The sequence below is a fragment of the Aphelocoma coerulescens genome, chromosome 4A (genome assembly GCF_041296385.1).
Source record: "Aphelocoma coerulescens isolate FSJ_1873_10779 chromosome 4A, UR_Acoe_1.0, whole genome shotgun sequence".
NCBI lineage: Eukaryota > Metazoa > Chordata > Aves > Passeriformes > Corvidae > Aphelocoma > Aphelocoma coerulescens.
Window position 1 is genome coordinate 4,209,858 of NC_091018.1, and position 26,853 is coordinate 4,236,710.

General features: G+C 39.6%; 1 protein-coding gene across 4 annotated transcripts in view; it reads right to left on the minus strand.

Moving 5' to 3' along the window:
- DACH2 (dachshund family transcription factor 2) overlaps window positions 1-26,853 on the minus strand; it is a 249,801-nt gene that overhangs the window by 69,806 nt on the left and 153,142 nt on the right. For all 4 annotated transcript variants that reach the window (XM_069015047.1, XM_069015048.1, XM_069015046.1 and 1 more), the window contains exon 3: window positions 15,753-15,884. In XM_069015047.1, coding sequence (XP_068871148.1) covers window positions 15,753-15,884 — 132 coding nt within the window. The remainder of the gene's footprint in view (window positions 1-15,752; window positions 15,885-26,853) is intronic.

The window sequence follows — 26,853 nt, forward strand, 5'->3', positions numbered from 1 at the left end:
ACTCAGATAAAAGCCTTAGTTCTAAGCTACATTATTCAGGTGAGGCCAAGTAATCAAGCTTGAATATCTTGGAAGATATTTAAATCTCAAGTGAACATGGTCAGACTACAAACCTCCAAATTAGAGGGCACAAATGTGCAGTCTGATTTGCAGTTCTCATTTCAAATATACTGAGATACGTTCATACATAAACATGTAGAAATGCACCCATATGGGGTTTAACATAAATGTAAAGTAACATACATTTGCCACAAGAAATGCCACTACATGTTTCACATAAAACTCTAACCGTTTTTCATAAATGTCAAATAATGCAAGATCTCTCTTAGAAAGAAATCCAGTATTTGCAGAGGCAGCTTTGGCTTACAGACATGTTTGCCCAACTACCCAGCACATGCTAATTTTCTGATTTCATGTACAGGTGATTCTATCTTAGTTAGGCCTTAGATGAAAGGCTTCATGAAACTGCACTTTTTTCTGCATCCATGCTGTCTCCAGTTATTTTAAAAAAGTATTTTATGGATTACTTGAAAAATGCTCCTTAGATAAAGGCAAAAGCCCAGTATCAGTGCACAGAAGAGATTTCAGAAGCCAAATGTTACGTATCTTAAAAGATTAACAATTTAGTAGATTTATTTTGTATTGAATTGTCAACATAGCTGCTTTTTATTATACTATATAAAGAATACAGTGTTTTTTGTAAATTCTCAAAGCTAAAATCACTTGAAATTATCTCTTTTCAGCCTTACAGAACTCCTGCAAAATCCAGTGATTTTCTGCAGAAGAAAAACCTTGCTCAACCTCAACACTGTGCTCTTCCCTGCTACCTGGAGGTCAACCAACATTTCAATTTAACTCTACCTAATGTACTTTTTCCTTTTGGATTAGGTTTCTACAAATGCCAAAAAAAATAGCTCACTTTTTATGAGACAAATATGCCAGATGAAAAAAAAAAATTATACTTACATTTATTTAAATCAACCTTGTTTTGCCTTAGTGAGGCTGTAAATTTGGCTGAGGTTAAACTGTTCCTTTCTAGAAAACCAGGTTTTAGCACATAGTTCAGAACAGTGATTTTTTTTGTTAGTCTGCAATATTCCCAGCGCATACATTACACACGTAAAGAGCCCAGTCTTTCCCAAAACCCTCCTCTCCTCAGCTTTTGGGAACTCCAGGAAGCCTGGCCTGATCCCTCCCACCTCATTCCTCATCACAGGTACAGCAAGAGCCACCCTGGAGGAACAACCTCAGGATGGAGACCCACACTCAGCCAGGAAGGGAGGAGGATGGGGGTGCAGAAGGGAAAGGAAAGGGAATGAGGTGGGGAGAGGGAAAAGCAGGTGATGACCCACTCGAGCACAGGCAAAAGGAGAAAAGGCGTCCAAAGTACTCCCCAAATTCCATGGATTCCTACACAGAAAGAGTGGTGAGGTAAAGAGAACTCCCACAATGTAAAAGGTAGGAAAAGGCAGGGAGAAGGAGGAGAAGGAGAAGGAGAAGGAGAAGAAGAAGGAGAAGGAGAAGGAGAAGGAGAAGGAGAAGGAGAAGGAGAAGGAGAAGGAGAAGGAGAAGGAGAAGGAGAAGGAGAAGGAGAAGGAGAAGGAGAAGGAGAAGGAGAAGGAGAAGGAGGAGGAGAAGGAGAAGGAGGAGGAGGAGGAGGAGGAGGAGGAGGAGGAGGAGAAGGAGAAGGAGGAGGAGAAGGAGAAGAAGGGAAAAGGGAAAAGGAACAAGGAAAAAGGAAACCGAAATAAACACATGAAAAATTTGACAGTGGCATGAACAGGACAAAAAGCTGACAACAAAATACTCTGTTTTCCATGTTCATTTTGCTTGGTTTCCCCACTTCCACATGAAGACACTGCTGTAACTCCTCTTCTTCCCTTTTCACACGGCCCTTCCTCAGAGGTGGGTGCTCCTTCTCTCTCCATCCAAATCCTGTCCTCAAATCATCCAAAGTGACAGACTCACAATGACTGAAAGGGATTAGGGGAAGCTCTTCCTAAGAAAATACCCTGTATTTTTATAGAGTCCCTTCTCACTGCTGTTCAAATGCCTCTGTGGTTAACAATGGGGCTAAACATGAGTTCAGCTTTGCCTCTCTCAGTTCTGAGGCATCAAATCAGACAACACCAGTTTGGACTTGATGATCTTGGAGGTCTTGTTCCAACACTGAGGATTTTGTGGTTCTATAAGAGAAAATATACAATACACAACAGCCTTTTGACTGCTGGAGTTTCTTCTTCATTTCTTTGTACCCTACTTTTAAGTGATTGCTCATTTTCTCATTTTATAATGGTACCTGCACCAGTATTAAATAATATTTATAAGCTAAACCAAGGATTTTATTACAAAGGTAACTGTAATTTCACAAATGCAAAGCCAGAACTGAAAAAAGAAGTAACTGAAGAAGTATTTCTGCAATTTGCAGATGATTAAATTTTGAAGGTGAGATGTTGTATAACTGCACCAACCATTTATTAAGTTGACTTGAAGAGCTGTAATTTGTGGTGTTTGCCCAGCAGAGCCAGCACACAGCCGTAACTGATGATCAGGGATAATGGCCACGGATTTCAGCACATTTCCAGGGCTCCCTGCTATATGCTGAGAACAACAATATCAAAAGGTTCCTCTCTCCAGCACTGCTGGTGTCAAGGTTAATGAGCTAAAACTTGTTAAATTGATATTACCAAACTAATGACTTTTTTATAGGATACTGCATGGATTTTGACACACAGGCTAATGTGGAATATTGCTGGTCTTAATTGAATTAGAAGTTATTGCATGTATACAATTAAGATAACTAAAAATGGGAGAGCTGTGACCACACTATCATCACATACCTCATGTGCTTCAAATAATATAGAAATATAGAATCCCAGATTGGTTTGTGATGGAAGGGACCCTAAAGCCCACCCAGTGCCACCCCCTGCCATGGGCAGGGACACCTCCCACTATCCCAGGGTGCTCCAAGCCCTGTCCAACCCAGCCTTGGAAACTTCCAGGGATGGGGAGTTCTCAACCTCTCTGGGCAACTTCAGACTTTTAAATATGAAATTATTTAAATAATACAAACATTATTGTCAAATATTTTTACATCAACCACACCAAGTGTTAAGGAAGAGGAAAAACAACTGTCTGGAGTCTCCATCCAAAAGAGATGAACAAACAACAGGAAAAAAAATTAGTGAATCATATTAAAAAGCAAGGAGCTTACGAAAAATAAATTGCATTTGTAGATGATTAAATTTTGAAGGTGAGATGTTGCATAACTGCACCAACCATTTATTTCAGTGCCATAACTGCATCTCATAAATAAACTTCTTTTTAATCCAAACTGAAGATACACTGCTATCCTGATGACTTGGATTTTCCATTTACATAGTACAGGGGCAAGGTTTGGGCTGTAATTATTCGAGGCAGAAAGAAGAGCTGTTAGTTAGTTGGAGAGAAAATCAGTATCAGCTGTGAGCAATAGGACAATGCAAATATTTCTTCTACAGACAGAATCACTGAGTTTAAATTCAGAGAGGCTCATTAGAGATTATCCTCCCAAATATAAGATACCTGCAAGTTTCATGCAAATTCCCTTTCGTTTCAGTAGTACTTTTGTATTAAAGTTCAATTTATCACTGACACAGAAATGCCATTTAACACACAGGATATACCCAGATATGCTTGGTGTTTAAAAAGTGAAATTAAGGATCTTATTCATGCTATTCTGGTTTCTTCTAAATTACTTTTCTTCCTGGATCTAAGTCTTTACAGAGAAAGGGAATAAAGTTGGACTCAGCTTTCAAAAAATATCTACTTTGTCAAAATCCAGAAAAATAGAAGAGGTGCTGCAAACGAGGGGGAATATTTCTCTAAGGATGAAATGCCAAAATCCCCCTCACATCAAATTCTTAGAGACAGTCAATCAACAAACAGATCCATAGGAACTTGCAAGACACTTCTTCCTACTGCCTTTCCAACTTCCATCTGAAATATGAGAAAATGAATCCCAATTTAACTAATATTATAAGCTTTACAGGAAAAGGAAAAAAAAGCAGCTTCTGATGGCCCATGACATCAGTAATTGAATATACAGCTCTTACACAGTTTCACTAGTCCCGAAGTTTCATTGTCTCTATCTTTAAAACATCCTTAAAAAGAAGAATCTATTCTAATTTTTATATTGTACAAATGTAGAACAGTCACAAACCCCCCCAATTTCCAATGTTTTAAATATCAATGCCTGTCTGATCTTAAAGGGAAGCTCAACATTTATGCCTTGTCTTGGTGATAAAGTTCATGAATATATAATGAGAGTGGAACAACTCTGCTACTGATTAAATGTCAAAAAAGGTTTTATTGTCAAATATATTGTAAATACAGAAGATATACAACAAAGAGCATTAATTGCAGATGGCTGTGTACAGCTTAAAAAATGCATGGCATCAAGACAGGAAATGCTGATTTTCAGTTTCAACTATCAATTTTAATTTACCTTCAGAATGCACCTTCAGTCAATGTGTACAGAGAGAATGAACCATAAAATGGCCAAACTCAACTGAACTAAATGCTCCACATTCAAGGGCAGATGTTAGTCTATACCCTAGGCATACACAGCAAAATTACCCAAAATTCTGGATCTTTTACTAGAATTTGTCTGAACTTTTGTTTAAGATTTAAGAGCACACAATGCGAAAATCTGGTGAGGACAGAGGAAAGGCTGGAATATCCATCCTCAACTCAGAATGAGGTTTGACTGCCTGGGTAAATTTAAAAAAATAAGAATTAAAAAATATCTAGAGTCTGTAATAGACTGCAGGTGAACACAGGTCAGCAAAACCCTGCTGCCAGGAAATGCCAGGAGAATGAGTTCCACTCATTTATAGGAGATCACTGTACAATGGGAGGAATTCTCTGTCTCTATCACGTCCCACACTCCTGCCCAGAGCACCGGCCTTGACCAAGGCACTGCCCTGGGCTGGGGACCAGGAGGATCTGAATCACCTGGAGAGAGGCCAGGAGAGCACATGGAGAACTGAGCAGGGATGAGGAAACTCTCAGTGTGAGTCTTCAGAAGAGCAGGTTGTTCAGTGGAGGGAAGGGACAACAGGCAGGAGCTCACTAATTGTCTTCACTAGCTAAAGAACATGTTCAGTCATAAAGAGAAATAAACTGTTCTCTGCAGCCACAGCGTACAGGACAAGATGCAGCAAGGAAAGACTTAACAAGGAAGACTTCAGGAAAGCATTAGGAAAAATGGCCATGATCAGCAAGCCTATGAAATTTCTAAAATTAAGCTGGGCAACTGTCAGTCAGACAGGAGGCTGGCAGAGTCGGAGTGTGGCAAGGAAACGAGTCTGAAAGCACTGGTTCTGATGATCCTGAACACCACAGACTGCAACACAGAGACCACACCCAGAGGCAGAGCCATCCTGCAGGGTGGAACTGTCCTGAACTCACCTGGCCACCCCAGAACTGCACCTCATACCCGAGCCAGGTGTGAGCAACGTGACCCCCACCCTGCAGGTACAGCCTGCAGTGCCCACCCACAACAGAGCACTGCACTGAGTTCCTGCAGAGTTCCTACACTGTGGAACCTTCCTCCAACACACAACTGGCCAACCTGAAATTCCTATTAATTAGTTCCCAGGTAGCATAGTATCAGTCGAGTTTCCAAAATAATAAAGCACTTGAAATGTGTATTCAAAATCCGTGCACTTTTCCTTTAGATTATGGACAAATTAGTAGCTTCAATTATACGGTGCCAACAACATTTTCTTCTCCATGACTAAACGGACCAGGTTTTAATACTCTTCAGTGATCTTATTAATTTAAATTAACCTTCTAACAAATTAAGAATAAGAATTTCATTTGAGGAAAAGATGTCGCAGCCATGGAAATTAAAGCCTCCGGTGGATAAAGGTAAATTTACTCTTGGTCCGAGACAACATTGCTGGTCCTTCCTAATTGTAACTATAATGATCTGATAAATTGCTGCTCTTGTATACAGTCAGGGGTTGGGTTTTTTTAAAAGGAGCTAAAAACATAGACTACCCACCTGTATCTATTTTTAATTTGGTAATGACTGTACTTGCTAAAATTCTACCAAAATGTCACTCACAGCTTTGGATTCCAGCTTTTTTTAAACAGAATATGGAGCAGAAAGCATAACCTATTATGCAAAACTGTCAGATGCTTACTTTAAAATCACAGAAATAAATGCATATTCCTGATTTTCTCATGGATCAAAACTTCATTAAAGGAAAACAAAACTTGAATCTAACTGCTCAAGAGAGCCAAGGTATTCTATAAAAAGCAGTAGGGTTCTGATCTGTGTGTGTCCTGCTTACCCACACAGCCCCTGCTCCACAACTAAGGGATGCCTCGTACTCTGTGGGTGCAAGGAAAGGCAGAATTACTGGAGACCACGGTGACTTCTGTCTCATCAAATTCACAGATCAGCCAGACATTTCAACAGCACCAACTGTTGCAAGGAAAACTGCTATCGAATCTCAGCTGCAGAAATGTCAGCTCAGGGCACGCCACACAAATCTAGTGCTGAATCCTTAACTAAAAACCCACATTATTAAAATTTTGGGGGGATCAATGCTACTCCTTTAAGTGAGAAAATATTCCAAATAATCACACCACAAACATTTCTTGCCTCAAATATAAATTAACTGTACGTTAGGGGACTTTTTTTAAAAATCTGATTAAAATTGCAATTCATGAGACTCCTGCTGTTGGCAGCTGTATCACCATCAATGACATCCTTTGGGGGACTCTCAGCATGTGGCCCACATCAAAGGTAATATCCAGTTTTCATCCTAACTTATATGTGCCTTAACAAAAACAAGAATGTTCCAGATTTCACAGTGTAATTAAAATATTGAAGTACTTTCTATTGTTAAAATATCATTGATGGGAGACTGAAGTGCACTCACTACTTAACACAGGCAACTACCACTAATTCTTGCTTTTACTGAATTCTTCACAGGATTCCTCTCATCCTCACACCCTGCAATGGGGAATTAAACCAACAGAGTTTGAACATGTTACTCTGTGCAAAATGATCAGCAGAGGAGATACTGTGGAAACAAGAGTACATACAAGGACCTGGAAAGAAAAAAAAAAAAAGGATGTGTCTAACATTTGGTATTTTCTTGTTCTTTGGTAGCACTGTGGAAAGCCTGCAACCCCTGAGCACTCCTGGCACCCCTCACTGCCACAGTTCTGCTGGTCAGTGGATGCTGCCTGCTCCTGGGTCTGCTTTTGCTTTGTCCAAGGATGTTTTAACATCAAGTTCAAGCTGCATTTCAGAGGGGCAGACCTGGATCACTGTTTTCCCTTTCCTTGCCTTTGTAAGCAAGCCCCAGGCAGGAAGGCAGAGGTGCCTCCTCCTCCTCCTCCTGCCGTGGAGAGCAGGACAACCTCTCCACACTGTGTCCTTCAGCAGCCACAGGAGCCAGCTAAAACATCCAAACTGAACTGCTTTCCTTCTGAGAGGTGGGGCATCCAATCTGCCTTGGTCTTCATAAGGATTTTATACAGGAAGTCTTAAATTTGGTGCATTTCTGATAAGTATCCCTCCCCACAGTGCCGTGGAGCCCCTGTGCCTTGCAGATCAACATGAGATCTTTTCTTTATGGGGACACTTTAGAGTCACCTGCTTTCCCTCAGCACGCCAGTATTTCGGCTACCACCAACAAAAATGAGAATTATAACCACAGAAAAAGTGTAGCCTTGGCTCTGGAGAGGCCAAAATGATTTATGACATCAAGACCTAGTAAAGAGAGTAATACTCTGAAGGGACTGTGTGAGCTCAGAGCGCACTCACATCTTTTGTGCCCACTCCTAATTACTTCATTTATGACTGCAAAAGTGTTTTAACAGACAAAATTAATTATTTTGAATAATCCTTCTGAAATATGATATGCATTTTAATTGTATGCACCCTATCATTAATTAAAGTTCTCTACCTTTTGGTGCATTCATTCAAAGATTGTATCAGAGACAAAGCAACAATTATAAGAAGATTGTTTACTAACATTAAAATACATCTAAAGGGTTAACATATTCTTGTGATACACTTAAAAGTAATACTAAAATGTTTTCATTTGAGTTTTTACTAGACATTATTTTTCCACTCTTTAAAATCAATCTCTTTGTTCCAGGAACACATTTCCTGTCAATAAAATGAAAAATGATATAGATTTAGGAGGATAGGGGTCTCAGCGTAGCATCTCTCATATTATTATTCCAGTATCATCTGTTACAAAGTAAGACCAATTCCCACATCTAATTACAAACAGGATTTCAGAGTCATTAAACAAAATACATTTCCATTAGTGCTGCTGTAAGAAGATAGGGGAAAAAATGAAGATTAGTTCATGCTGCACCTCTGTTTTTCGAGCTTTGAAGATTCAGACCTCTGCACTCTGAGACTATAAATTTGTAAAGGATCTGAAAGGTGACAGACCTGTGAAAGCTCTCAATTCTCCTCCGTTTAGCCATACCATTTGCATTTTGTCATTAGTTTATCTTTTGCTGCACTTAGTTCTGATAGCAGATATGGCAAGAATCTGGAGAGGTTGTTTATGATCACGCCGTGTGCACCCAGAGGTATTTGATTTGGCGTTAGGCAGGGCTTTTTAACAGATATGAATCTTGATTTTCTGTATTAAATTTGTTCCAGCAAAAGTTAAAAATCATTGCAAGGAATTCTGTCTTTATTTTAAAAAAACCAAACAATACTTTTGCTCTGGATAAAAAGGAACAACAGTTCTTTGACTTTGAATAAGGTAACAACCAAAATGTAATGAGGAAACAGATTGTGTGGGATGCTTAACTGCTGAAATATAAACTTACAAATATATATATTCTCCATTTGTAAACACTTAGAAGTATCTAATATCTAACAGTCACGAATCCATTTAAAATATACCCTTGAGAATTTCCCACTCAAAAAGCAGTCACACAACCCAGAGCCTCAACAGTTAATAACAACTTTTCTAAAAAGAGGCCAATATAAGATAAAACCTAAATTTGCTTGTTCTTTAAACCAGTTTACATTAGCTCATGATGCTATATAAACACCGTTAATTTCATCATGTGTAAGACAAGCATCAAAAACCTGAAAGAGAATTCCTCTCAGAAAAAGATGCCTCAGAGTTACAGAGAAGAGCACAGAGAATTTCATTTTCAAAACTTGTCTGGAGTTTTATTTCCTTTATTAGTTTTAAAACTAAAGCCAAAGCTACTTCCCATTTCTCACAGTTGGGTGTCAGTCAACCCGAATATGTAAATATTAGCTGATGTATCAACATTTGTGTGTGAATCATTTACATTTACTACAAAGTATTTATGTTCTTATTTAAATGAATACTTTAAAAACTACAGTGAAATTATTCACATGCATTCAATAGGTAACTGCTTAAGAATGTACCTAAAATGGGACTTCAGAATAAGTTTGCAGATAAAAAATTCACTTTTGCACTCCACTGAAACTGGGGTTCACTAAAGCCTCCAAAAATTCTTGCTGCTAAACCCTGCCCAGTGCTGGGGTAACACAGCACAAAATATCCACTGATACTCACTCTCCAAAAAACCACAATTTGCCAACGAAATAAATACCTGCATCTTATTTCCAAGCTTCCCACATGGAGACTGGGTTCTTGGGATAACTGAGAGTATCCCATTAGGAGGGAGCAGGACAGAAAACAGCACAGTGCAGACAAGGTACAACTGACCCAAACAAACAGCATTTTGCTTCCTGGCTAATGCTTGAGGAGTTGTTATTTTAAAATAAAATGGCACATCAGCCTCCTCCTCCAGGATTATCAGTGCCTGGCCCCAGGGAGGCCTCACTTACATCATCCATAGGGAATTCTCTGCTCGTGTCATTCCCCAACCACAGACGTTTTCTGACAAGCAGCAGTGGGGAAAGCTTTTTAAAGCCCCCATGTTATGAGAATGTTTGAGTTCCTTCACTCCACTTTCACTGAAAAAGCTTAAATAACCTTCTTCACCATCACTTCCACGTGGGTTCAATAAAGGTCCACGAAACCACACCTCCAAGGCAAAGTACGGAAGCACATCCTGAAATCCACTGAGTGCCACCACTCCCTGAATCTCCTTCGAGGGTGATGTCCCTGGGTCAAACCCCCTGCGCAGATCCTGTCCCCACAAACATCCAAACATCCCCTCTGTGCCTCCTCACCTTTCCATCCTCACCCTTGCCATCAGCAGCACAGGTACTGCCTACAAAAACAGCACAGAAGCCCCAGTTTTTAGGATAAAATGTTTTAATGTGTCTGCTCGGGCTGGAGTCAAGTCTAGTTTTTGGATGAGACAGCACACAACTCAAAACATGTTAGAATTCTCTCTTGCTTCAAGACTGCACTCATCCCTCCCGGCCAAAGGACAGTTTAAGAAAATTCGTAACTATTTAAGAAAATTTGTAACTCTCTGCTCAAGTAACAGAAACACATTTGCCTTAACAACAGGAAAAATGACTTCATGAAATCTACATGGTACTCAAGGATTAAAAAAACTGTTCTCTGGTCCTGTCATTTTTACATTCTTACAATAAAATAACAGCCTTGGCATCCTGCTTTTTAGAAGAAAAGACCTACCTCTTTTGACTTTTCAAGCACTTGAAAATTTTAAAAGAGAAAAACTAAAAAATGCTGACCGTGTAATAGCTGGGTATTCATGGTGGGTGGAGAACATGAAAGGTTACAATATGGATCTGTGCCTACGCGTTTCTTTTCAACTTGAGCAGCATCCTCCTGCTTCTGCTAACTCGGCAATCATACAGCTGACAGATTTCTGGGTTTTCTAAATAATGCATGGGATTTTCTTTTAACATGTCAGTGCAAAAGTATCAATTCTGCCCCTGTGTCGTTTGTGATGCTGATTTTCCTTGACAGCATTCCATTAAACCAATGAGTTTTTTCCCTCCTGATGGTTCCTTAAATATTCCTCCGAGTGATGTATTTGTGGTTTTTTAAACAGATTGTGAAGGATGTTTGCATTTGTGAGAAAACTGCATGGCAGGTACTGAAGGGAAGGAAGGATAAAAAGATAACACTTTCTTTTCCTATGAAGAGCTTTTTCTCTGATCCTCATATGCCAAAAGCTTGGGTGTTTTTCCTTTCTTTTCTGCCTAACTTAGCTCCTTGTCTGGAAATTAAGCAACAAGACTCTACATACAGAATAACATTTTGACTTCCGAAGGAAATACCACTGAAACACTTAGTACTGTTTGATATCTCTCCTGGGAAAGCAAAACACATTTATTAAATCATGCATGCTAACTCCAAAAGCCACCAGAAGGAAATACCTGCTTTATTCTTTGCTCTGAGGTTCTGCACACACAGCTCCTGTCACGACTGCCATGCACTGATCCTTCCTTGCTCAGGCAGCTTGAGGGACGTCCAGGTAGCATTACCCACTCTCTATTTTACAATCTATCCCACACTTGTACAAATTACCTGCTGCCATGCCATTAAAAATAAAAGCTCTGATTTGAAATAAATTCCAAATCTCCCTCAGCAATGACATGCTAATTTCCAGAACACACCTCGCCTGATTTTAGCATTTTACCATTGCACAAGGATGAAGGAGCTCATCTTTGTAAACACTTCTGTGCAACCAGAGAGATCTTGTTCTATTTACCTTATTTCTACAGAACAACAAATGTGGCTACGTGGCTGGGAGTGAGCAGGAGTCAGCTGCCAGCTGCTCACTCCAGACCTTCCTCACCTCCCAAAGAAATAGGAAAGGCCACAATCACTCCTGGCAACCCTCAAGTGCCACCAGCAAAAGGTCTCCTCTCCAGGGACTCACCTGGAGGAGCCAAAAAAGGAGGAACAGGATCACAGAGGATTTATGGCCACCGGGTATTTGAGACTCCAGAGGGATGGATTTCTCTCACATCCACACCTTTGTCCCCAACTACCTGGTTCTCCAAATTCAACCTTCCTGCTCCAGTCCTACCAGAAGATGGAGAGGGACACTAAGGCCCAAGGAACAGGTCAGCTGGGCTGGGGGGCCAGAGAGCCTCCAGTGCCAGATTAAAGAGGAGATTTTCAACTGCCAGAGAAGCTTTGCTTCAACACTTCATATGATGAGTAGGAAGGTGCAAAAAAATCTCTTTCTCTTCTGCAGAGAGAGTGGAAGGAGGACATCAATGTTCAAATGTGTAACAGCATTCTTCACAGCACTGTGAACTAAAGCATTACTTCAATTAAAAAATATCTGCAAACTGAACTTTTTGGGGATTTTTTTCCCTGTATCTTCAGAATTAACTCTTGTAGCATTTGTTTTTAATGAGTTATTTAGAATATTCCAGTACCAAACTCCACCACTACTGAGATTATTGTGACTTCATGAAAAGGAGGCAGTTAGGACCTGGTGGCAAAAGCACACCAGCTGGACTAGAAGCAGGAAAAGAAGTGCCACATTTGTTCCCCACTTCCTTAGACATACTTGTAAGATTCAATTCCACACCTCCAATTTTCTGGAGGACAATATAATATCTGAGCAATTAGTCAGTGATCATGTTAAATTGAGTTAGAGTTCAAATTTTAAACTGACAGGACAAATTCTGGCTTCAGACAGAGAATTTTTAGAAGTTTCCATCATCATAATGATGCACAGAGGAAGAAACTATAGAAGTGACAGGCTAGGCATCAAAAAGAAGCAAACCCAAAATTATTTCATACTTCAACAGATACAGATGGGGATTGAAATGAATATGCCAAGACATCCTCAACACTTTTTTTTATTATACTAATGGCCTGTGTATAATGACACACTTGCAAAAAAAATCTGGCAATAAAGCTTCAGGACTTAATACTGCTCAATTACATTTTTAATTTAAAATAAACAGCAGCAAAAAGAGAGTATTCCACTCATCTATCAGACTGTGGGATGAGCAGGAAGGCACATATCCAAAAGTGAAATATTTAGTGGCATTGTAGGAAGTCAATGTGTAATACTGAGGTAAAAACCCAACTTAATTGTTTTAAGTAAAACTGCAACCCTTTGAGTCTTTGTTACAGTAAAAAGAAAAAAAAATCAAAGGAAGCAAAAGGTCCTTGGCTCTGTACAACCATATTTCTGATTTGACAGCCACAATTATAATCATTCAGACATCTATTTCCCACAAACTCTCCACAGCCATAACCTTTAGTGATTAATTATAAAGTTCCAGGAGCAATAGTACACAGACTAATTTCCTAAAACAATAAAACACAGAATTTCTCATTTGGAGCTAAATGAAACACGAACAGGTTGTTATTCATGCTGAAATCTAGATGCAGTGTCATGTTGCAGCCATTACAGAAGCTATTAAACACAACCTCAAATCAAAGAAACTGTAGGTCTCTCTCCTAAAATAAAACGTTTTTCTCACTTACGAGGCTTCTGACTCCTTTCCTCTGTTCCTTTCCACCTCTTCTTAGTAAAAAAAAATTCAAAATTTAATTTTCTTCCTCATTTCACATCCCCATTTTATTTTTAATAGTCATTTAAACTGTAAGTCTAGAGCAAAGCAAACAGTTGGTGAAAGTTTCATGCACACAGAATTATCCTGGTGTTCCCTTCACAGCAGATCAAAGTTACAACGTCTGTATTAACTTCTAAACAAAATTCCCACTCTCTTCATGCAACATCAAGGAGTTTTCTGTAGTGAGTGTTTGATAATTCTTCAGTTATTTTATTTGGTGAAATGCACAGCCAACTTCTACACTCCTTTCATGGAGGTTTTCCTTTCTGAAACATCCTGCTCAATGTAAATCTTTGTAATGTGACCCACTAATAAAGGAGGAATCCACATGTTACAAAAATTATCCCAATGCTCACATTGCACATACTGGAAGGAGGGGAAATTGTGATTCTTAATAGGAGTAGTGTTAGTTCTGTCTGATAAGGACTTACTGCTCTGTCTGCAAGCAACACTGGCACTTGAGCCAGAAAATTTGCTCTTGCAATTTTATTGCATCAGGCAGTGAAAAGGGGAAAGAATTGAAAAAATATCTTTATGGAATCGCCACCATACTTTTATTCTTGGATCCCACTGTACCTAAAGTCAGTGGGAATTTTTCCAAATATTTGAATTGGTATTGAGTTGGCTGTAGAACTCACTGAATTGCTAAACCACAGAGAACTCCCCTGTAAAGTGCACACACTTGATGCTCTGCCCAAAGGCTGGTGTGACAGTCCCCTAAAAAACTTCTTGTTCCATGTAGTACCTAAAATAATCACATTAATGTAGATTCTCCCCACATGAAGTACACAAATTTTGCCCTATCAGATAACACACAAAACCATGAACATTCAAATGAAACTTTAGTACAGCAGCTTTTAAATGCCCCATACCAACCCTACATCTTTTCTGTATGAAGCTTCCTTGCTCTTTCATAGTAATTCTATCATCAGTCCTTTTTCTTAGCATTCAGTGAACCTTCAGATTTCATTCTGAACTGTATACAAACTATTTGAGTTACAACCACTAAATAGGCTTTTTCAGTGCTTTTTTTCTGAATTCAACGTGCACTAATTGATTAGGATCTGAGAGGTGAATAAGAAATACATATCCTACAGAACAGGAAGCTGGGGAAAGGTTTAATGCATGAGTTAGAAGCCAGATTTCTTCAAATACAGATGAGTACACAAAATTAGCAAAAGGCAATACCACTTTTGGAAAGACTGCTTTGTGCATAATTTGTCATGAATTCAAAGTTATTCCTTTAGAAAATGAGTCTAAGACCTCCCAGCTGCTGCTTTATTGGTCTAATAAATTACCATTTTGATGGTAGGATGCATATGCAGCATCCAGCAGCCAGGCTTTGCCTTTGGAGACGCGGGAATGCCGATGGGAGAGCGGGGATCCACGGGGATCACACTGTCCCTCCCTTCTCGAATTGGTAATGGAAACAAACAAAATGTGTTTCCAAAGGATAAAAGTGCATTCCAGGATCCAGTAAAAAGTGAGGCCAAGGGGAACTGCCCTTATTGTAACAGGTATCAGAGACAAAATGGATCTGTCTTGTTCCAGGCTCTCTATTTGTCCAAGTAAAAATCTATTCACCTGGAAGGACATCAGAATAAACAGAGATTTCCTCCCCAAAAGATCCATTTTGACTTCACCTTTGAACCCTATTCTTGAGGAGCTGGGACTTGGGGAGCTCAGTTCTAATTTGTATTAATGCTTGTATAGCACAGACTGAATGTGTTCTGTGCCAGGGCCTCCTGTCCAAGGTGACTCCAGCCACAGCCAAGGATTATCACGACTCCCCTTCATAGCTGTGCTTTGCAAATGTCCTTTCAAGGAAAGAACAAAATGCAGAAGAGCCATAAGCCTGGTGATGGAGCATTCCCTACCTTACCTTTCTCCAGAGACCTGTGGAACTCAGGAATTCCAACAACCTGACCTTCTGGAAACTTTCCATCATTTACTGGACAACTCTAGACAGTGTTACTGCCAGTGGAGCAATCCTTTGTTACTCCAGATGTATTTAGGGGGCACTTTAAAAGGTCTGCATCCAACCCTAACGAAGATTATCCTTCACCTGTATTTTTCAAAGAATTAGTGAAGGGAGCTGTTGGGGGAAAACTGGAGGAATATGGAGGAGTGAGAGCACTAATTGTGATTTAGCACTGGTAGAGCAAAGCTTACAAAATACAAGAGCCTAAGAATTTGAGACCTGGGTGTTGAGAGCTCCAGGGCAGCTCAGGGGCACAGCATCCCTTACCTGCATTAGAATTGAGCTCTTCATTTTCTGACTCAGTCCCATTTTGACTCCCACTTCCATGAAGGCTGTTCATGGCCATAAGTTTCATTTTCTGTAGCTTCATAGCCTCTGCCATGGCAGCTGCTGTCAGACCTGGAAAAAATATAAATAAGTAATATGCAGTGTCATATTATACAATGTGGCACTGCAAGCATGAACAGGACATTCCTTTTCAGTAAGAAAAAGTCACAAAAATTCAATGCCCATTCTTAGTCAAGTAATGCTATCCCTGAACACCATCTTTGTTTTAAAGTTACTTCAATGCACCATTCTAAGAATTTCAAAAAATAATAAATGCTTCATGTTTGTTTTTCTTTTTAACATGTATAGCATAAAGCAGTATTTATTTAATGGTATCCCTTTTGATTATACTTTTAAATATAATTTCCCGTCACTTTGATCACCTTGTCACTTTGATCACTTTCTGCTTGATTTATTTAGCTGCAACAAAATTTCCACACACAGAGTAAGATATAGTATTCCTTAATTTCAACAGTTCAAAGCCAATTAACATCTAACAGTACAGCATTCATTGTTCTATTATGCATCCAAATATTGTTTTGTCCTTTTGGGAATCTGTTGGTTTGGATTAATATTATTGTTACTGCAAAATATTACATTGGAAATGTGTAGAAAAACACAATATGGATAATCACAGAATCAATCCCACTTTTAAGAGACCATTAAGACCAGCAGAATTTCACAGAATTAAGGGGGGTATTGGTAGTGGATTTTAAAATTACTAAAACCCAATTAATTTCCAGTAGTAAAAGAGAAGAAGCAGAGCAACATCAGGCTACAGGTTACCAGAATTATCATGATTTTTTTATTATTATTTAGATTCCCAGTACCTTTTTTTCATAAGTGCAAAGTTTTTAAGTTTTATGACTTTGACTTGGTCAGTAAACAAAGAATCAGACTGTCTTCCAGACAGTACCAAGTTACTTTTACTCTGGGCAAGATGTGACTGAAAATAATCTGAAGCTCTTGCAGGAAAGTCCAAGAGGTATTGCCACATAACCAAAAATATCTCCATAGGTACAATTGTTTATTCACTCAGTTAGGGATTAAATGGGTTTATTCTTCCCCTCAGAACAGCAGGACTTGCTTTTATTATTTGCTACCTACTTCCACAAAATCACTGAATTACATTTATTAAAACCCGAGACATTTGTGGTGGTAGTGCATGTTCTACCAACCCATGGAGGTATCACACATCAAACCAGAACTAAATGATCTGCTTCTGGAAAGTATTGCTTACTGACAGATTCAGACACTGATTAAAGGGAACTAATAATTTTCACACCCCATCCATAAATTACAACACTCTTCTAAAAGCTGCTACAAATTTGACATTCAGATTAGCTCTGATGCTCCTCTAATGGGCTTCTCATTATTTTAGTAAGACTTAAGAAAGGAAGCAATCCAGTCTCCAGCTGCATGGAGAGGGACACCTTTATCACACATGGATACAGCAATTTCGTCAAGTTCAGCAAAGATATTCTGATTATCATCAACAATTTTGTCTTTTAGGGTATTTAACGCAGCCCTCACTTCATACGGAAGACCACTACACTGTAATTCTTTTTCAACACCCTTTAAAGTTCTTTTACAAATGCTACAGGTTTTTTATCAAGCAGATATAAAATCCTGATGTTTAAACTCTCCAGTTTTTATCTCACACACTCTCACTTAATCCATCACAGAATACATCTTCAATGATAAAACTCTCCACACACTTTCTGGAGAAGATGAAATAGTCTGCAAACTTCTCACTTTTTTTTTCTTTGGGAAAGGAAATGGGATTGCTTTTTGAGTGTATTTTACATTATTTTCAGGAAGTTAAAAAAATCTAAGTTTCTTTGTCATCACAGTTCTGAGGAACTGACTGTTTTCAAGATTTCCAAGCACCTTTTCACTTTATATTTTTAATCCATTTGCAAAGAATTCACATTCATTTTAATGGTTACAAAAATATAGTGTCTGAACACGGAGTTTTTTATTCTAACATTTTATCATTTGCATGTACCCAGGGTGTAAAGATAAAGCAATATTCCAGTGTTTTCATCGGGGTCAGTATTTATACAGGTCCTTGATACAGATTGGAAGTAATGAAATTTAATTAAACATGCAAAACAGTAAAGAAACTATTTATAAGGAGGTAAGTAGGGAATGGAAAATAAATTCAGATCTTTAGCAAAATGTTCAGAGAAAAGATGAGCGAAAAAATTGTCCAGGGCGCTGTATTTAAAAAAAAAAGGAAAAATAAAAATCCCCCCAAACCTTCTACTGAACAGTTGCACCAGAAGTGTAATGAAGGCAGAAAGGTACCACGGAACAAACAGAAAATAATAAACACAGTCCCCAAATCACCACGATGCCGCCTGCAGAAATTAAAGGTAATTATTGTCAGGCGTTTCTGAGCTCCCTAACCAGACACAGCTGCCATAAGGACAGCAGCCAAGAAACAGTGATGTATCAGAAACTGTGCTGTGCCATCTGCCACACCAAAGTCACTCCACTTGAGCAGCGAAAGTTTCAAGAGTAAAACAGAGCCCTAGTGCAGAGAGCACCAAGGTCCTGCAGAGCCAGGCACAAGCCTGAAGATACAGCTGAGACTGTCCCCCAGCTCAGTGTCAGCAAAGTCTTTATTCTGTCATTCACTCCCCAGTCTATGTAATTTCTTACTTGAACTAGAAGTCACAGGATCTGTCTGAGGCAGTTTAAAAACAACGTACTAATCCTTCAACATTTCTGAGAGGTAATAAAACTGAGGCTAAAGCAAATGGGTTCAGCAGTAAGGGGGTGCTGCTGATTAAAATGATGGCAGAAAACGGGCAGCATTGGCATAATCTTCAGTTAAGGTACCACCATGGTTAACGTTACTGGAGCTATTAACTTAATTTAACTATTAATAAAACTCCTTTCTACAACTGACTCAGCTCGGACTGGCTGTGGCAAAGAGGGCTATTCCTCAACTGACTTAGCTAAGGATCTACAAAGAACTGAAGAATCATTTCCATCCTCTTGGATGAATCATTATCAGCAGTAGAATCTCTCTTAGAGCACCTCACTTTGAAAAATGTCCCGGACACTGCTGTAATGTATACATCTATCCCTCTACTTCCCCCAAAAAAAAAGCATCACTCGGAAAACCCACATGCTGGATTACATACTTCAAAGCTTCTGGTTTTTCCTGTCCATTTACACTTTAAATTTTCCTTCCTTAAGTTACCTTCTGCCAGCTGTGACCAGTCAGGGAACCCCCAGGAAATAAACTGTGCACGTTTGTTGTCAAACACGGACATCCTTCACAACACCACAGGAGGAGTCTCAGCACAGCCAGGATGGTTTCCTGGCAAGGCTGCCCACAGCCACGTGGCCAATGGGGCTGGTGGCGCTCCAGTATCCCCAGTCACCTGGGCTGGCAGGGAGCAGCTCCTTGTGGGATCTCTCAGACAAACGTGGAATCTGGGAGCCGTGTTCCGTGCACAGGAGCCCGATCCCAACTGCTCAGGAACTCCTGCACCGTGGTGTGCACGGCAGAACAGCAGCTGCCATCTGTAACATGCTTTCTGTGAGCCCAGTTTTGTCAGGACACTGCACCTTCCCTCTGGGAGTCTGCAGAACTCTGCTGCACAGCCCAGGGATTTAGCCCTGAAATAACCAAAATAACCCTTTGAGGACACACAAACCACACACTTCATGCACAGGTTGCACTGAAGGAAAACTCTGCAACTGTGTTCTGGACAGACAGGCCAGGCCTAAGAACCAAGGAGTTTTCAGATGAAGAGTCTGGATCCAAATCAGGACTGTTCTCAGCTGATTGCACAGGGCACAGCACCGCTCTGGGATCCCAGTGCTTGGGGTGCTGGAGATGGAACAGAGCCCCACATCCTGGGAGCCTTGGCTGCTCCTGCACCCCCTGAGCACGTCCTCTGCTCCTACAGCCACGGCACCTGAGGTACCTGTGAGTGCCAGAGAGGCTTCTCCAGCCCTTGTCTGCATCCCACTCGGTCAGTGGTTAATTGTATTCTCACATGTCCCCTACACAGACAAGAAGACTACTGAAGGTTATTCCTCTGTGAAGTCTCAGGAGTTATTTCAAAAGAAGCAGCATTTTCACTGCATGGCCCAAAGATCACAGCCCCAGGTTGTTTGCAGTCTCCCATCACAGGGCAGTGCTGAACCACCCCAAGCACCAGGGGACAAGGGGACAGTGTCCCTTACCTCCAGTAACATCACAATTTACTTTTTAGCAAATATTTTCTGGTGTTTGGGGAAGAATCCAAAACTCAGCTACATTCCTGCCCTGAGGTACCATGGGTGTCTTGGGTGCAAGTGACTCTTCCACGTATAACCAATGTCCAGTCACTGGAAATTGGATTTTGATGGTGAATACAAGGGCTCTGAGCTTTTCAGGTGACCCTGAGTATCTGCTAATCTCATACTCTAGCTACAGCTATTTTTTTCCAGTTTCCTGATTAGTCAAGACTCTGCCCCTCCCTCATATTAGTTTGAAAGCTTTTCTGTCAAAACTGTGAACAAGTAAATTAACTAAAGGAGAACTATGAGTAATCAAATCCTGAGGTTTGCAATTAATTAAATGAAATGGTGAGTCAGTGAACTGAAAAATGGTTTTATATTAAAACAAAACATTTAATTAAATTAACAGTCAACACATTGCAATTAATAATATTCAAAAGGAAAAATGAAACCTAGTTTAGCTGTGCCATATTATTTCAGTGTAACAGTCAAGCATTGTGCACTGGCTTGTTTATTATTTGCATTCAGAGCTGCTAAGGGTCAAGCATGCTGTGCTAAAACAGCAATGATGGAATATCTGGTACTATGAAATGTTAGTATGAGAGACCATATTGCAAACAGTGAAAACAATCCTGAAACCTTTGACAAATTAGGCTTTCCAAGACTGGAAAGGATATGCTCACTTTAATTAAAATTAGTAAGTAAATACATATAATATACTTTACATTTTCAGAATGCCTGCAAAATTTTATTAATTAATTTAAAATGACACTAGACAGTGAAGGCTTCTCTGCAGCTGAAATGAATCACTCTTGCTTAGTGATAAACAGGGAGGTAAAACTCAGCTACTACACAAAGGACAGTGAAACCAAATTCCTGCTAAGAGCAGTAAAATGCCCAGAGTCTTGAAGGAGTTTGGAGACGGGTCCAGACTCGAAAGTCTCGTTACTGCAGATGTTTGTCATGTTTGTGAACTGACTAAACCAGAAATGTAGGAAGGTTCAGCTCTAGCACATGTCAAGTTTTCAATGGCTCTGCAAAGGTACCCTGGCTACCACGTGGGAATGGTCACAATAACCCATCAATGTGAATTGTCTGAGAGCCCCAAGGATGGAACTCGGTGAGTAACTGGTGAGTAACTGGTGAGTAACTGGGCACTGCAGGCAGGGGATGGATTTTGGCGAGAACTCTGTCATGGGCTGGGCTGTGGGAGCATCAGCCCAGGACTGGGCGGGCACTTGGAGCCCAGGCTGAAATCCAGGACATCCATCTGACAGTGCCCAGCTGAAATGCAGCCAAGAGATGCATCACAACACTGGAGCTTCCTTCAGCTGTTCCTACACACAGCCAGTTGTTCTGATATTACAACCATATTTCACAAATACATTCTTTCCCATTTTGCAACAGGAGAACACTCCAAATGACAGCAAATACTGATTTTTAGAGTAGAAAATTTGAATTTCTGTATTGATCACACTGCATGATCAAGGCAAAAGAGAAAATAAAGACTCCTTGCTTTATGTGAACAGGGCTTGGAGCAGCCTGGGATAGTGGAAGGTGTCCCTACCCATGGCATGGGGTGGAATGAGATGACCTTTAAGGTCTCTTCCAACCCAAACCAGTCTGAGATTCTTGGATTCTCTAACCACACTGAGTTAAGCAAAGTTGAGAAACTACTGAAGATGATCCTTACCAAAACATTTCAGACAATACTTAAAAATCTGGAGTGGCCTAACATTTTTAAATACCACCACTTTAAAATGTCAAAAAACATTATACTATGGCAAAAGAGTCCTACTGAGGGGGAAAAAATCCAAACAAATATTACTCATATATGTCAGGAATTGTGAGAAATTAATCTTTCACAAAGAAGCTCCAGTCAGCTTGAAAATGTCACAGTCTTTTCTTGAGGGACTTGATTCTCTGCTTTTGTGCAGTCCCTAAATATTCTCTAGGTAACTTTCCCTTCTGCAGCTGCTGGAAAGGGACAGACTCACAGACAGGTCTCTTCATCCCACAACCTCAGTTCCCACACAGGTCAAGGGATGCTCTATCATCACCCAGGCAGTGATGCTGAGGAAAACACTGATAATGTAATTTAAAGACTTTGCCAAATGCTTGAGGGATCAGAATTAGTGTTGCACAAATGTTTCTGACGGCTTGATTTTGCAATCCTGGTAATTTCTGTTTAACACACTGTGCTTGCTCACCTTACTTTAAAATACAATTTCATGCAAAAATTCACATGAGCATAAACAAGATTAAAACCCCCAAACATCAGAACATCCCTGCCACTCCGTGGAACAAGTTACAGAAGCAACAGGTTGTCACTCTAATTTCACACATATTTGGACAGTAGCAAAAGTCCTGATTCTCACAAATCTGGGTGTCCACTTTAAACATGAGGAGAGTTCCAGATACTTTCATCCCATGTCTGTCTCTATTATTTAAGCTTCCCACCCCACTCATAACCTCTGTCCTGATCTTACCCTCCCTGACATCCATCTGAAAGACTGGAAACATTTTTAATGTGAACATCTTCCTTCAAGTACTTGAGGTATTTCACATCCTCCATCCACATGAGGAGACAACAACCCAAGAGCTCTGAGATTTCCTGTCTAGACCCAAGGGTCTCAGTTTGAAGTACATAGAAATTTTAATCCCAGATATGTACCTAGATCTGTAAGATGAGCACTCCTGTTCAAGCCGATGCACAGCAAAACCCAGCTGTGCATTTTACAGTTGATTTCCTTCCCAAAAAGGCCACCTGCATCTCACGTCAAACTAAACTGCAGCTTCCCCTGTTGGAGGGAAATGGGAAAATCAGAACTTCAAAAAGCACTGAGAGGGTTACATTACTTTCTTTCCTTCATTCTTACAGTGGGTCTTGTGAGAATTGATTAATTTTGTGACATTTTCTGCTCTTCTTTACAATCTATGTCATGAGAATGATTTGTCAAGGCTGTAATGCGTAATACTTTTAGTGTTCTGCACTACTGTGACCTTTACCTTCTTCTGTGTATTTGATTGACTGACCACCCCACTTTGGAGGTACAGGTTTTAGAAGACAGAAGCACATGACAGACACAGCAGCCATTGAATTAGCACTGAAAAAATCACAGTCCCTTGATAACTTTTACATTCTTCAGTGCAGATCTGATGCAGTTTTAGACAAGTCATTGAAACTTTTCAACACAAAATGGAAACTTACAATATGGGGTGTATTTAAGCAGCATTTTCAAACATCAAGAAGTGACAGATTCATGCAAAAGGACTCTGATTTCACTAAGGATAAGACAAGTTAAACTAAGGCTCATAATCACCCAAACTCTCAAACTATCTGCTTATGCTTTCATAATGCTGTCACGGAGTGAAGATTGCAATTTATAAGATAAGGACTTGAAAAATTAAAAACTAAACCAGAAGCATGTTAAATTACCTCCCTGAGAGCAACACAAAATAAATTCCATTTACAGGAAAAAATATTAACTCCAAAGTGCTAAACATTCAGAAGTCACAGGAAAGAAGTGGGGGTTACCATCAGCATTTGCTTCTGCCCGCAGGACTTTCTTATCCATTTTAGAATATTCCTGGGTTCCTGGGAACCTAAGGTTATGTTATCAGTGTATTAAACCTAACACTGCTCATATTCATCACCCACATTCTGTTACTTCACTATAATCACAGAAGTCTGCACGTGCCGCCATCTGAAATCAGAATTTGCTGCTGTTTCTTTTTTCTCCACATTTATTCCTTTCCTATTACGTCAATTTCTGTGGGTTTCAAGCCCTTCTCCATAAGCAGTAATGACATGGAAATTGCAGAAGTTTTTGGAAGTCCTTTCAGCGAAGTACCAAAAAGTCTCAAAGCTTATCTGAAGTTGGCACAAATCTCTTGAGTTTGTAAAATTAATTGGGCTGGAAGGTCTTCTGAGAATAAGGATATCTTTGTGAGTGATTTCAAGCTATTTCCTACTTGTGGCTGGAAAATACCATACAAAAATATTTGTTTTATATCAGATGACACATGGCAGCTACATCCCAGCCATCTCAATCCACCAGTTTAAAATGCTGCATTTCGAGGATTTTAAGTGAATAGTGAGTTCCATAAACTCATCATGCTCCAGTATTTCACAAAAAACCTCACCACACTGCCAGGATCAGCACTGCTGGTAGAGACTGGATTATTAAGGTGTGGTTTGCATATTTGTAGAATCATCCCCTACATGCTGCTGCTTCCACAAAAGCCATTTTCAAGACTCTGCCAGAACAGAAATGGAATGCTCTCATCACACACACAGCTCTTAGTTACTTAAGAAATCTGTGGCCAGTTCATAAAACCCACAAAAAAATTATGCTTATTTGAAGCACAATAACCTAAGCAGTGAAAAGAGAGAGCCCAGACACTCCTCTCCAAATGACATTTAATTAACACAACCTCAAAAGATTCAAGTTTGAAAGCAGCATCACTTAGGAACAGAAATTCCTGGAATAGTCTTCTGAGACCTACAAACCCTCTGCAATTCTGGCTATTGAATTAAAGCAAAATATTACTGCTTTGAGATCATTTGAAAACTCACAACTTATTCACAGTGAAAAATATTTGGGAATGGCATTAGGGGATCTCCAGCTTCAAGCACAACCTACCACATTTACAATTACTGCAATTGGACAGAAGATGTAGAATGTAGTGCACAAATGTAATTTTCTTGGAACAGCCAACTCCCAAATGAATACTCCATTAATTGTTCAATGCAAAATAAAGTAACACTTGGGGAGCAGGGACATCTACCTCTTCAAATGAGGACTCCACCTACTGCCACATGATGAGCTCTTTATACACTTTTGGCTTAGCAAAACCTGTTGAGTTTCTGCTTTGTTATTTATTTGAGGGAGTGGAAAACCACATTCCTCCAAGGCAGTCACAGCCTGATCTTCACACAGTGCTCAGGAAAGCAGCTTTTGCCACCAAGTCCCTCCCACCAGGGCTGGTTGTGCTAAGAAGGACCCCGTGGTGCCCCAGCACTCAGGGTGTGAACTGCATGGTTCTCCTCTGCAAGAAGGAAATGAGATATTCTGGATGAGTTCCTTTCAGTTCCAGCAGGGTCTGGACAATCCAAAGGGCCTGAGGAAGGACAAGCTTCCATGCAATGCTCCAACCTGCACAGCAAATTCCTGTGGCAGGAGCTGCCCAGACGCCTCCCCAGAGCTGAGCTGGCGCTCTGGGCACCTCTGTGAGTAGGTGATGGATATGTGCAGTCCCAAAACCACACAGGGAAAATGAGGAGGCTGCTCACAGGCTGCAGAAACCAGGTTTAACTTCAGGGAATGTTCAGACCACAGGTAAAGAAACAAAAGAGCCCTATTTTCCTCTGGGGCATAAATGAATGACTATTGATCCCACAGCCAGAGTGTGAGGAATGTGATTATGGAGGAGTGGGTACCTTTACCTCCTTTTCTTAAGCATTTTTTTACCTCTGATCATTCTGATCTCTGTGTTTTTCAGTTACTTTCCTACAGCTTTGCTGAAGCTTATTCATGCACATTTACTTGCACAAATAACACGACAGACAAGTAATTTAGTCCCAATAGGTTAATATCACCTTTGTTTATTAAGTTATGCCAGAATAGCTATTTCCATTTTACGCTGTGCAAGGTAAAGAACATTTTTCAAAGCTGAGACACTGACTGGAAGCTTATTTTCTTGTTCCAGGTGCTGAATAAAAATAACACTTAGAAGATGAACTACACCATTTTTAAAATCTTAAAGGATGTGTCTCTACTCATTGGTCAAGCTGAATTAACTTGCAGCCTCCAAGCCAAATGCAGGCCTGAGGAGGAGAGGAATAATTTAGTTACTGAATTGAAACACTGAGTAATCTAAAATTATGCAAATATTCTCTTTGCCCTTGCAAATCTTTACATATGAACTCTACTGGTCTTTACTCCCAAGTTTGCACCAGTATAGCAGTTTCATTTCTTCTAGAACTATGGCAACAAACATTTTTAGCTCAGGTTTTGTGCAATTATGTCAGTAGTCAAAGTATGTTCAGATTTTAAAATAGATTTTAAAACTGAAATTAAATAAATTTACTTTAAAAATAAAACTGCATTTAATATAAACGATGGCCGAGATGTACTGGGATATTTTTAGTCAATTCAGAAAAATACTGCAGGTATCTATTCCTCCTGCTTTTCCAGTATTCTACATTATATAACTAACCACTTCAAGAATTCCTTTTATAATTATTGTACTCTGCAGTCCTCAACTATTTCTCAGTATTAATACTGTACTTTTTTGCAGCTGTTTAGAGCTGAGAGGTTTAAATGTACTTTAAGGCCTTTCCCACATTGCTAAGTTCAGTATTATATATTATATATTATATATTATATATTATATATTATATATTATATATTATATATTATATATTATATATTATATATTATATATTATTATAAAGTTATCTAGGTAATATTCCAATGCACTCCCTGTAAGCATTTAACTCTGATTTTGCAAGCATAACATGCAAAACATGTCAATTTTTAAAGTTCATTAAAAAGACAAATTCTGCTTCTTCTATAGATATTTCTTTTAAATAAATCTTTTCAGTATTTATCTACTATATCCTTTAACTGACATTAACTAACAGTAGCACGACATTTGTAGAAGTAGATCCAAGAGACATTTATCAATTAGTATCTGAGCAGCTCAGTATGTTAAACACAAATCCTAACTGGAATTTTATTCCCCTGTATATTTTTAGGAACTGGTATGTATTTAAGAAAACCTACTCACT